Consider the following 12,763-nt stretch of genomic DNA (forward strand, 5'->3'; position numbering starts at 1 on the left):
GATAAAGAATTAAAAGTAGGTAATGTTTGATTACTTGAAAATAAATAAAATGAAATGGATTGAAAAAAATAAAAATAAAAATAAAATAATTAAAACGAATAATAAATTATATTAACAAGTAATTTAGTTCATGAAATTAAAAATTATGATTTATAAGATTTCTAAAAGGTATGATAATTCATGTATTTATAATATATATTAATAAGTTTTATCATGCTTATCATAAAAAAATAATTTAATTTATTTTTATATAAAATTTTTTCAATCCATTCTATTTGGTAACCAAGCATGATCACGGAGTTTCAATTATCAGCAAATAAGTGCATAACTAAGCAGGCCATTGACTAAGTGTTAGACCGGTTGGGCCTAGAAGAGAAATGTCTCAAACAACGGGCTAGCCCATGATGTGAAGTAGGCTCATATTGGGCCGCACTAGATTTGGGCTTGTGATATGACATGTATATAGTCACGGTAACACGCCTTCGATCGTTTGTAGTCCTGGCAAAAACCCTAGCTGTGCATTCCGGCAGTGCCGCTCTTTCCCAGCAGCCATGGCCGCTGCAGCTCGCCCTCTCGTCACTGTCCAATCTCTCGAGGGTGACATGGCCACTGATACTGCTCCAACTATTCCTCTTCCTGATGTCATGAAGGCTCCCATTCGCCCAGACGTCGTCAACTTCGTTCATGCCAATATTTCCAAGAACAGTCGCCAACCCTATGCCGTCAGCAAGCGTGCCGGCCACCAGACCTCTGCCGAATCATGGGGTACTGGCCGTGCCGTGTCTCGTATCCCCCGTGTCCCTGGTGGCGGTACCCACCGTGCCGGTCAGGGTGCTTTTGGTAATATGTGTCGTGGTGGTCGTATGTTCGCTCCTACCAAGATTTGGCGCCGTTGGCACCGTAAGATCAATGTCAATCAGAAGCGTTACGCCGTTGTTTCGGCCATTGCTGCCTCGGCAATCCCATCCATTGTTTTGGCTCGTGGTCACAGAATTGAGTCTGTGCCGGAAATGCCTCTTGTGGTCGGCGACTCAGCTGAGTGTGTTGAGAAGACTAAGGATGCTATCAAGGTGCTGAAGCAGGTGGGCGCTTTTCCCGATGCTGAGAAAGCGAAGGACAGCCACTCCATCCGTCCTGGTAAGGGTAAAATGAGAAATCGCCGATACATCTCTCGCAAGGGACCTCTAATTGTGTATGGAACTGAGGGAGCCAAGGCTGTGAAAGCTTTTAGAAACATCCCAGGGGTCGAGGTTGCTCATGTCGAGAGGCTGAATCTTCTTAAGTTAGCTCCTGGAGGTCATCTGGGTAGGTTTGTTATTTGGACTAAGTCTGCTTTTGAGAAGCTTGATTCGATTTATGGGTCATTCGACAAGCCTTCAGAGAAGAAGGTAGGTTACTTTCTTCCAAGGGCCAAGATGGTTAATAGTGACTTGGCTAGGATTATCAACTCCGATGAGATTCAATCCGTTGTGAGACCCATCAAGAAGGAAATTAAGAGGGCACCACTCAAGAAGAACCCGCTAAAGAACCTGAATGTTATGTTGAAACTGAACCCATATGCTAAGACTGCTAAGAGGATGGCTCTTCTTGCTGAGGCTCAACGGGTGAAAGCAAAGAAAGAGAAGCTTGATAAGAAGAGGAGTTCTCTCTCTAAGGTGTGATATTATTCTGTTCTTGCCTTAGCGTGTGTACAAGTTATTGCATGCATATATGCGTTCGCATTTATGGCTTGCGGCTTTCCTAAAGTGGTCTTCAACATTTAACGGAGTTGGTGATTTTAAGACACGGCATACACTTGCATTCATTCATGTTGCTTGTGCATAGTAGTTTGATTTCACGTTTAGATTCTCTAGTATTGCAATTAATATTTCTTTCGGGAAAGCATCTGTGAATTATCATCTCAATGTTTTGTTTGGTTTGCTCAGGAAAGCATCTATGAATCATCATCTTAATGTTTGGTTTGGTTCGCATTGTTTTCTGTTCATTACGGTATATATCATTGTGGTATATACTTTGGTTTCCCAGTCATCACAATTGAGTTGTTCTTCGTGTGAAAATTTTAGTGAACTTTATAGGATCATGCTTCACGGACCAAGTGTGTACTGTTATGCAGATTAAATTAAATCCAACCATGTTGAAAAATAGAAGATTGTTAGTCTAGACGTGCTCTCAACTTTTGGCACTCTATTGCACTCCAGAGAGAAAAGCTGGATACCAAAATCGTGTTATCTAAAAGCACTGTTTAGTTTTTTTTTTCCTTTTCCTTTTGGCATCATTGGGAAAAATGTTCTTTTATTATCAATTGTTCTAATTAGCCTTTGTATATATACTTTGCTCATGTCTGCTGCCAGGAGGAGGCTTCTGCTATTAAGGCTGCAGGAAAAGCATGGTATCAAACCATGGTGTCGGACTCTGATTACGCAGAATTTGAGAACTTTTCAAAGTGGTTGGGTGTTTCACAGTGAAGTCTTGTGCTATAGAATAGGGCGTAATTTACAGTTTGTTTTATTTTTAATATTTTAATTATATATGCAGTTTTGAGATTGCAATTACTAGTTACTTGCGGGAGTAAAACTTGAGTAACAGAGAACATTTGTTATGGTTTTTCCTGCCAACCTGTTTCTTTGTTAGGTTTTGGTGTGGTCACAGACGTTTGTCATTAATCTCATGTATGCAATTTGGACACCAATTTGGTTCCGAAAAGATTGATCTTGAAATGAAAATATTCTGTTTTATTTTGGCGTGGTATAATCCGCAACTTAATTAGAAGTCATTGTGAATGACCAAAGAAAGAGGAATGTGTCTGAGGTGCTATTAGTTTGATGGTTTAAGTCTGGGTTGTGATTTATTTATTTGAACTTGGGAGTACTTGGTATCTGTTCAGTAATTCTCCCTGATCTCCTTAGCGTTTAGTCTTTTTGAAGTCGGAAGGGTTTGCTGGGTGCGGTTAAGCCAAGAACTTGAGTTGGCGTGTTCATGTCTGGTCCTGACACCGGATAGCGTGAATTGATCTTTTGAATTCAAGAGGGACGTTTGTCTTCTTTTTCTGTGGTGTGTTGGGGAACCTGGCTTTAAAGGTTCAAGCTTTCAGGAGAATGTAGATTGCCTTCTTTTTTTTAAAGTACGAGGTCAAGAATTTGCGTAGGGAAAACGAGAAACTAGGACATATGATGAGAACAAAAGCAAAAGCTCTCTACGTTACCGGAGGGCTTCAAAGGATCCCGACATTATACCCGTGGTGGATTTGGTGAGCAAGCAAGTCTGGCTTTTATACCCTTTCAAAAGATATGGTCCAATGTGACTGTCTGGTGTCGTATGACCAATTTTCTGATTCTTCTATTAATGCTTATCGGAAGATGATTTAGAGCATGATGTTGAATGTGATTAATAGCCCCCGCCTAAATCGCAATGTACATTTAACTGCAAAAGAATATCTCATCCCAACAAAGTAAATTGCTTCTTTTTGTGCCACAAACTTTTGTAGGCTTTAGCTGAAGGGAACGCCTCTGTCCAAAAGAATTAGCTACTGCAAATGATTCTGGTTATTATCTTTCAAATGATAAATGGAATTGCGTCTGGAAGCTGAAATCTTCACCAAGGGCACTCAAAACTTGATGTACCTGGCCAGAGACGGATTTACCAGGGTGATCCCCATCTTTTTTAAGATGGATCCAAATGTTTGTTTAACCAATTACTCTCCATAGTCTTATTTATGCAATAGAGAGAGAGGATTTTTTTATTTATCTTAATTATAAGTTATATCATTAAGTTTTTATTATAAATTTTTTCTTTTATTTTTCATTAAATATTAAAAAGAAAAAATATATTATTAAAATATATATTTAATATGGACAAAATTAAAAACTTATTAAATTTTTAAACATAGTTAATGAATTTTATAGTTTTTTAATTCCTGTAAAATATGTTAGGAATTACTTATAAATATAAGTAGTGGAACAGTTCGTAGTTTGTTAATCATATGATATCCAGCCACTCACTGTTTTACACACACCAAAATTAAAAAAGGAAACCGAAATAAAGTCACTCATTTACCACATGGGCCTAAGTCTCGTTCAGGTAGCAAACGAAAGGTGAGAGGCGGACAGAGGTGAACAGAACTCTTGGAAGAATAATTCATTTACTAAGCACTGAAATTTAAAGCCATTTTTCCTACCAAAAAAAAAATTAAAGCCATTTCTAATATTATTCGCTGGTGATTTGCTTACGCATGGTGTTATATTTGTTGATAACTATATAAAACAAAAAATGTTTTACCGACATTAACTTAAAGGCCTGTTTAAGGGGCGACACTGATGATTTTATCAAGAGAGGACGTTCAATTATTCATCACCATAACATAAATGATGTGCGTTATGTTGGCCCTAATTACTGCAAGGAAAATCATGAATGAGGGGCTGTTGATGGAAGTGAGATCTCATCAAACGTAGCAGTGACTTGGACAGAAACTTTCACGATCCCATAATGAGAAACCAAAATTCAATTAGCACATAATACGAAGTTACACACACCTTGGGGTCATACATTTCTGTATTGAGAGGGTCCAAGGGATGATATCAAATGTAGTAGGTTACAGGTTGAAGGCTATATATCTATCTCTAATAATTTCATATTCGTGTGAATTCATTATTGAATAGAATTTTGTAATGCAATACTGGTAAACATGCTACATTAGCAACCAACACGAGCGGGCGGGACCATAACCGAATTGGGAACGGCCGTAACTGAAAAAGCATTTTCAGAATGAATAAAACGCACAAGCGCCGTTCGTTTGTTTAATTCATCTTTCACGATTCTTTTTTTCCCGAGGGGAGAAAAAGAAAGAGGCTGTTATTGTTATTGTTGCTGTTACTGTTACTCAACAAATTCCATCCTACACACTACATGCAAACCTCAACGACCTAACAGACAACCACCTTTTCTTTTTCTCAAGGATAGACAGAAATGGGTTTTCTCGTTCTCAAACAGAGAATAAGGGTTCAGGACTTCTCATATCACACAAAGACAGTAATAATAATAATAATGTGAGTTGGATTTGGATCGAAGTAATTGCAAGAAGGTGATGGAATGGCGTCAGATGGGAAAGGGCAAGAGAGCTGTCAAGTGACAAGTGTGAGGAGGATGAGACTGCATGGAAACCGGGGCCCCCTCCTCCTAAGGCCCCCGTTGTGTCTCTTCACACCCGATTCCTCCCCCCTTTCCTTCCTCTACAGTCTACGCTCTTACTCATAAGTCATAACCCTATTCTTCCCACCTTCATTAATAATTAATCCTTCCAAGTCCACTTTTCCTCTCTGCTCCATAAATATTCCATCAATTTAGTTCTGACTCAGAATATTGCTCCACAAGGCACTACATTTATTTGGTGCATTCTCCCCCTAGCATTCAAATGTACATTCCTCTTTCTTTATTACCAGACACCACTTTGACATTCTTCATCATTCTCAGCATAACTTATTTTATTAAATACCTAAAACATTTATAATTTTTTAGATGTTTCTTTTACTAGGAGTAGAATAGGATGTTTGGCCTTTTATGCAGAAAAAGAGAGCCCTCACGCATTATTTACTGCCTTTAATTATGAACAATTCATAGTGTCAGGATTTTAAAAAAAAAAATTAACCATTTCAAGGGAAATAGAAGTTAAGGTCAAAATGAATGCATGTATTGTTTATTATTTATAATGTTGAATCTTTTTTTAAGAATTAAATAGGTAAGCACTAATAACCTTATATTATAAGCAGATCAAACTCGCAATCTCTCCAATGTCACTAAATCACAACTTCATTAACTAACATTTAATCTTGAACGTCTAAGTTTTTCTTAAAAATTATTTTTTTAAAAAAAAAATACACTTTTAAACGTCGCTTGACAAAAGAAAAGAAATGGAGCCCACCACCCCTTCGCCTCTCTCATCATCCTCCCTTGCTTCTTCTTCGCTTCGTTTATAAACACTAAAACGAAGCAACCTCTTCCTCTCTCTCAATCTTCACTCTTCAACCCCTCCTCCTCCTCCTCCATTCTCTTCTGCATGGAGGTCTGAGGCCACTCGTGATTTCCTCCTAGCAGGCGTCTCAAATACCCTGTCTCCGACTTCTCTCTCCTTCCCTCCGAAGTCCGAATGTCTTACTAATATTGCCTTTATGCTCTCTCTCTCTCCCCAACTGGTTAGTTGCATTCAACAGTGGTGACCTGCTTTTAGCGATCTTTTTGTTTGGATCCTGAAATTCCTGCTACCTTTCCATTTTATGTTAAGACCGTTCCTTCTCTGTTGGCTGATCGAGGTCATCCGGCTCCAGTTTCCGTGCAAAAGTTATTTGAAAATCATCGCTTACGCGTTACTCTGGAGTCACCATGTTGGATCTTAATCTCAACGTCGTTTCCTCTGACTCTGCGTCGAATTCCGTCGACGTGCCTCCTGAGAATGTTTTACTGCTTTCTGGTAGCCAAATGGATAGCTCCGGAAGCTTTAATTCTTCCATCGTCAATGCCGATACCTCCGCCAATACTTTTGACGAAGACTCTTGCTCTTATGATGATGCCTTTGCATACAACTTTGGAAAAGTGAAGAAGAATAACATAGATGATGGCACAAGCTACAAAGCAGTTGATCTTCCAGTAGGTGAAGGTGTTGATGGCTGTAATCGGACCATCCAGCTTTTTCCGATCTTCGGTGCCGAAGAGAGTCGTGTCACTGAATTGGGAATCGGTCAGCGATTTCCAGCTTCGGCTTCAAGTAAGGGATGGTTGGATTTCTTGTGCAAGGAGGTGGGTCCCCGTGGAACGCCGGAACAGAGGATGCTGCCGCCGCCGCAGCAGAGGCCGCAGGTCAAGAAGAGTCGGAGGGGACCGAGGTCGCGGAGCTCACAGTACCGCGGTGTTACATTTTATAGGAGGACTGGAAGATGGGAATCGCATATATGGTCAGTGGTCGAAAATTCGATATACTGTTCGGTATTGTTGATAACCGATTATATGCGAACTCCACATATGCCTATTTTGCTTTTCTTTTGTTCTTGATTTTCATTCGTCTTTTCTGAACCTACTGTTTTTGGTACTGTGTGCAGGGATTGTGGGAAACAAGTGTACCTGGGTAAGCGAGGATCCGTAGTGAAGATAGAAATTCCTTCTCTGCGACTTATGTTTATTTTTATGAAGTAGTTGGACACTGGAACGTGATTCTGGACTTTCTTGCTTTTAGTTGAGTCCTTTTTCTGTATGTAATGAATATCGTGTTTCATGTTTTTTCTTGTAGGCGGATTTGATACAGCACATGCTGCAGCAAGGTATAATGTTATTTCATAATTAAGTTATTAAACTGGTTATTGTGTTTTTTGTGCATGACCACACCGACTGATTTAAGTATATTTCGTGGTAATTTCTTCCGTAATCCGGTTTTCAACTCCAGGGCATATGATCGAGCCGCAATCAAGTTCCGTGGCCTTGATGCTGATATTAATTTCAATGTTAGTGATTATGAGGAGGATATAAAGCAGGTTAGTGAGCAGATGATCTCACAGACTGTAGTTCGTATTACCCTAAATTTTAGCTGAAGTTTGACTTTCTGTGGTAATTCTTCTGCAGATGAGTAATTTCACAAAGGAAGAGTTTGTGCATATTCTGCGGCGACAGAGCACTGGCTTTTCAAGGGGAAGCTCTAAATATAGAGGAGTTACTCTACATAAATGTGGGCGATGGGAAGCTCGCATGGGGCAGTTTCTAGGGAAGAAGTAAGAAACCCTTCAAGTGAATTGCACTCGTAGATAAACGCTTGAGCTTTGCCTGCCTTATATTTTCCTATGTGTGCCATGCATTTATATTATATTAAACGTAGTCTTAAGATTTTATCCCTCCATGGATTGAAAGTAGGTAGGAGGTTCCGTATGCTTAGTTTCTTAAGATCTTGGTTTCTTTTCTGATGAGCCCGATCTCTGTTTTTTTAATTGGTTTAGGTTCATTACTTGCCTGCAGGTATATATATCTCGGGCTATTTGATAGCGAAATAGAGGCTGCAAGGTATCATTCAAATATCAGATGATTTCGAGCTAAACGTCTTTATTTTTTTAGACTTCGTTTCTGATATGTCTCTTTCATACTAAGTGTGCGACAATCTTTTATGAAAGCAGGGCGTATGATAAAGCGGCCATAAAATGCAATGGGAGGGAAGCGATGACGAACTTTGAGCCAAGCTCATACGAAGGGGAGATAATATCTCAGGCAGATAATGAAGGTTCCTCGTTTGCTTTGCCCTGCCTTATGAGAAGCATTATCATCAGACTTTTTTATTACTATTATTTTTTGACAGCATATCTGTTTTGAGACTTGCGCAGATGGCAACCCAAATCTTGATCTTAGCTTGGCCATTGCTCCCCCTGTTTACTCTGATGATTTTCAAGTCCCGCACGGCTGGCCCAATCTGCCCGTTGATGGGAGAGTTGCGGTAATGTTAAGAAATCTCGTGGGAACCTCCTGCTCAATTCAATTCCGGGCCCTGCTATGTTGCTTGTGTGTTTATACCTTGATTCTGATTTTTATATATTTTAACTTATAACGTCTAGTCTCTTCGTCATTCTGTTAGTTTGAGAACTCTGCATCAAGGTTATTGAAGGGTCAACCGTCTCATGTTTTCCCGATAGCTACCCAGCATCCTTCTGTCAGGAATAGAACTGATTTCTTTCCCATTAATCAGGTAAGGTAGAGTTCTGGCCACTAATTGGGTCTCTCTCTGTTTCCCCCCTCTTGGGCAGTAGTTTAGATTACTCATTCTCATTTATTATATTCTCAGGAAAGAGCAATGGAGAAAAGGATGGAAGCTAATCCTCTGCCAAACTGGGTATTTCAATACCAAGGTCCATATGGCGAGGCAAGTTTGATTCCATCCTTCTCTGCTGCAGCATCATCAGGATTCCCTTCAACAAGGTTACCACCAACAGCAGCAGCTGATAGTCAGATTCATTTTCCAAACATGACGATCCATCCTTAGTTTTCTTCATCAATCACAACTCTAGCATCTCAGCCCCTTAAAGCAGAAGTTGATGAGAACAAGGTTATGCGGGTCAAAGCACCAGTTTAAAATCATCTAAGCTTGATTAGTAGGTTGATTGTGGCCAACAAACTGGTTTGCGAAAGTGTTTATGGGACTGCTCAAGAGATCTTGCCATTGAATTGCTTAACCTTTACTTAACGTTTAATCGATTAATTTTCACCATTACAACGAACTGCTACCAGGTCATTTTGAACTTGTGACTTTTTTGGTGCTTATCCGACACTAGTATCTGTTTCAGCCAAGAACCTGGTCAGCACTTCCTTCTTCTCCAGCATTCTTATTCGGCTTGTTTATGCTGAAAGTGGATGAAAAAATTGTTTGTTGATGTTTGAAAAGTAGGTATTTACCTCATAAAGAAGTACTGCATTTCAAATGAAAATGCAACTTAGTTTCCTATATAAGCAAAAGTGGTGGAGAAAAAATAAAGAACGAGTGTAATTATGGAATGTAAATCCTTTATGTGTGTGGTGTCTGTCGCGATGTGTTTTGAATCTGCATGCGGGAGTAGAGTTTTTTTCTTTTTTTTTTTTTGGGGGGGGGGGGGGGGGGTGTTGTTGCTTTGGGGGGGTCATGCGGCTTGTGGTGGAGTGTGAAGGAATTGGCGAGGTGAATGGCTAAGGGTTTCAAACAGAAGAACCTTGGAGAAGCGAGTACTGTTGCTGCGGAGCTTGCTGCATACTTAATGCTCTGATTTTATGCCGGGAGCGCGATCTGGAGAATGCTCGAATCTACACTGGGTCACCACAGGCGATCCAGCGAAACTCATGTCACCCGTTGAATGCTATGCTGCAGCCGATCAATCAGACTTGGCTGGCCTAACACTCGTTGTATTATCCATACCTATAGAGAAGGCGTGCGGTGCACTGATCAATTAGCAAGGAATGCCCATTATGGAAGCTTTGATATGCAAATCGTGCCCACGGTCCCCATTGAATGTTTCAACGTCTACCACTGCTGTGGTGAGCTAGTTTTCTTTCGTTTTGTACTCAAGCGTGAGGGTATTCAAAAAAGAAGGAGAGGGTGTTTGGGATGACCTATAAAACATGACTTAATATAAAAATCAAATTAAAATAGAGAGTCTAATATGCTGTGCTTATTCGTCAGCTCGCGTAGTTATAATTAGGGCTATGCAAAAGTTATTTATTCATGAACAATTCCCGCCAATTCAGTCCAATTCATTCCCAAGGAAAAAAAAATTGACTTGAAGAATTAAAAAGACCAATAAAATTGGACTTTATCTTCTAGCTAGATTGGATAGAAGACAAAGCTTTAAATCACTTAAATCTAATTCAATTCTATAAAATTATTTTATTATAATTATTTTTAATTGAGTTGATTTGCTGATGCTAGAGTTACATGAAAATTTGTTGAAGTTTGTTGTAATATAGTTTAAACATATTAATAAAATTTGTTGAATGTTATGAATTTGAATCTTTTTAATTGTAATTGAAATGTTTTTTTTTCATTGTTGAAAATTGTTATAGATTTATTATAATTAGCTTTTTAATATTTTGTGATAGATTTTATATGATTATTTTTTTTTATCTTAATTGACTTTATTAAATTAAAATGAATTATTGCCTCTCATAAAAAAAAAAAGGGAAGAAAGCAAAGTGAAGTACTGAAGTATCAAAACCAATCTCACAATCCTATAGATTAAGTCTAATCTAATTCAACTTTGGATTAAGCTTAAACCAAACTAAATTATAGGTTGCCTAACCTGATCCTTTTCATAAAAGATATCAAATTTTGAGTTAAATTGAAATCTTGTCCTATCTTTCGATGTGCATTGTAATTTTTCCTAATATCTACTCAATATTAGGCAAGGTTAATTAAATCACCACACTAATCACAACAATTAATAATCAAATATTTTGTTTGAAAAGATTGGACCCAAATTCGTTTTGTAAAACCATCAAAATCACAACGTATTAGAGAATTACACAATGAAAACAAGTCACATGCAATCATACAAACCATTGCAAGCTTAAAAACTGCCAAATTAGGTTGAAATAATCACAACAATTAATAATCAAATATTTTGTTTGAAAAGATTGGATCCAAGATCTGTTTTGTAAAACCATCAAAATCACAACACATCAGAAAATTACACAGCAGAAACAAGTCAAATGCAATCATACAAACCATTGCAAGCTTAAAGACTGCCAAATCAAGTTAGAACACAGGTCATGCACCGTGGTTTGCAATACATACGCCGTAGTATGTGGCACAAAGCCACATGCTCAGTTCTCCTCTGTGTCATGCGTCATGGTGTGAGACGTCATGCGCCACGGCGCGCCAGTCTAAATTTTTTGCTATCATTTAATAGTAAAAATGATAAACTTTCGACGTGCGCCATTTTCACATATGATGTTTGATCATAATGATTCAAGCGCCCACACAAAACTTATCTCATAAGCTAACTAATGATACAGGTTTGGATGTGATCTAATGTTTTGATCAAAATTTAGACATCCGAGTGCAAAAAGTCAACTTTTTAAAGAATTTCACGCACCCAAATACTTAGACTATATAAGGTCTTAAATCAAGTCTCAAATGACCTATTACACTTAATTGACTACATTTCATCACACATATATATGTATATCAAAATCTGACCGTTCAACAGTCCATTTTACATTTCATAAAATTTCACCACGTAACACAATTTGGCCCACTTGGCTCTTTTTACCACAAATTTACATATATTTACATTCATAACATAATCATAACTCAAGCTTAGCCTGAATTACTCATTTCATCGTAATTTCACACTTGGACTAAGATTTACTATTATTACTACACCTTTTTACAATTTTTCATCCAACAACTCATAACCATTCAAATCATGCATACAATCCTATGACAACACATTTATACAGAATTCACACTAAAATGATTTATTACACAAACTCAAAGCTTCTCAATGACCACAGCACTATTATGCCAGTTCAAACTCTTTTTCCTTGCTCTGATCACTGCTTTATCCTATAAGAATGTAACCACGGAATTGAAATAATAGTCTCAGTAACGGAATAACTCTCTCCTATTGACTATCACATGCAACTATATAAAAGTAAAGCACAATATATCATTTAACATAACATATATTACATATCACATTTCAAATCTCATCAACATAGCATATTTCACCATTTTCACTGCTTTTTACCACTTTTCTAAGCATGATCACTATCGACCGAACTTTCAAATCACCCCGACTTAAAACCATAAGCTCACCTTAGACCAATAAACACTCTCATTAGCCCTAAGCTCATCTTCAGTAGTAGAATCATCCAACCAAAGGTGTTCTATCTCATGTTTAGACTATGATTTTTCCCAATACACACAATGGATGTTGTTGATCCTAACACCGTATCACACAGACACCAAGGAGTCTAAATTTTTAACACCGCACTTCAATAGGCACTAAAAAGATCATTTCCATCACTGCACCCTATCGAGTACTAAGGAGAATATGTCATATGGTCTTATCACCACATCTCCATTCGTGTGAACTCTCACCCCTATGATCATACTTTCCAAACCATTCAAAGGTTCACAATCACCACTTTACTCATATATATACATATACATATTTTTATATCAAATTACACAAATTTCATTACTTATTTAACCAAAATTCCTTTTTATGCAATAAACATTCAATGTTACAAAACATGCTCAATTCAAAATAAT

At 38.1% G+C, this 12,763-nt stretch overlaps 2 protein-coding genes across 3 annotated transcripts; both read left to right on the forward strand.

Annotated features, from left to right (window-relative positions):
• The first annotated feature begins 486 nt into the window (after positions 1-486).
• LOC129291787 (60S ribosomal protein L4) lies at positions 487-2,735 on the forward strand. Its single transcript, XM_054929317.1, has 2 exons — positions 487-1,655; positions 2,352-2,735. Exons 1-2 carry the CDS (start codon positions 552-554, stop codon positions 2,463-2,465), a joined length of 1,218 nt encoding a protein of 405 aa, XP_054785292.1. The 5' UTR covers positions 487-551; the 3' UTR covers positions 2,466-2,735.
• A 3,252-nt stretch (positions 2,736-5,987) lies between these two features.
• LOC129284361 (AP2-like ethylene-responsive transcription factor TOE3) lies at positions 5,988-9,309 on the forward strand. 2 transcript variants are annotated; one of them, XM_054919828.1, is made up of 10 exons: positions 5,988-6,941; positions 7,086-7,111; positions 7,274-7,304; positions 7,427-7,514; positions 7,603-7,748; positions 7,990-8,034; positions 8,145-8,248; positions 8,349-8,458; positions 8,597-8,712; positions 8,804-9,309. In XM_054919828.1, exons 1-10 carry the CDS (start codon positions 6,373-6,375, stop codon positions 8,889-8,891), a joined length of 1,323 nt encoding a protein of 440 aa, XP_054775803.1. In that variant the 5' UTR covers positions 5,988-6,372; the 3' UTR covers positions 8,892-9,309. The 2 variants fall into 2 exon arrangements, with proteins under 2 accessions (XP_054775803.1, XP_054775796.1); XM_054919821.1 differs by having other exon boundaries at positions 8,597-8,707.
• The last annotated feature ends 3,454 nt before the right edge of the window (positions 9,310-12,763 follow it).

This window comes from Prosopis cineraria, unplaced genomic scaffold (genome assembly GCF_029017545.1).
Source record: "Prosopis cineraria cultivar Desert tree isolate PC_DT_omini unplaced genomic scaffold, ASM2901754v1 PC1, whole genome shotgun sequence".
NCBI lineage: Eukaryota > Viridiplantae > Streptophyta > Magnoliopsida > Fabales > Fabaceae > Prosopis > Prosopis cineraria.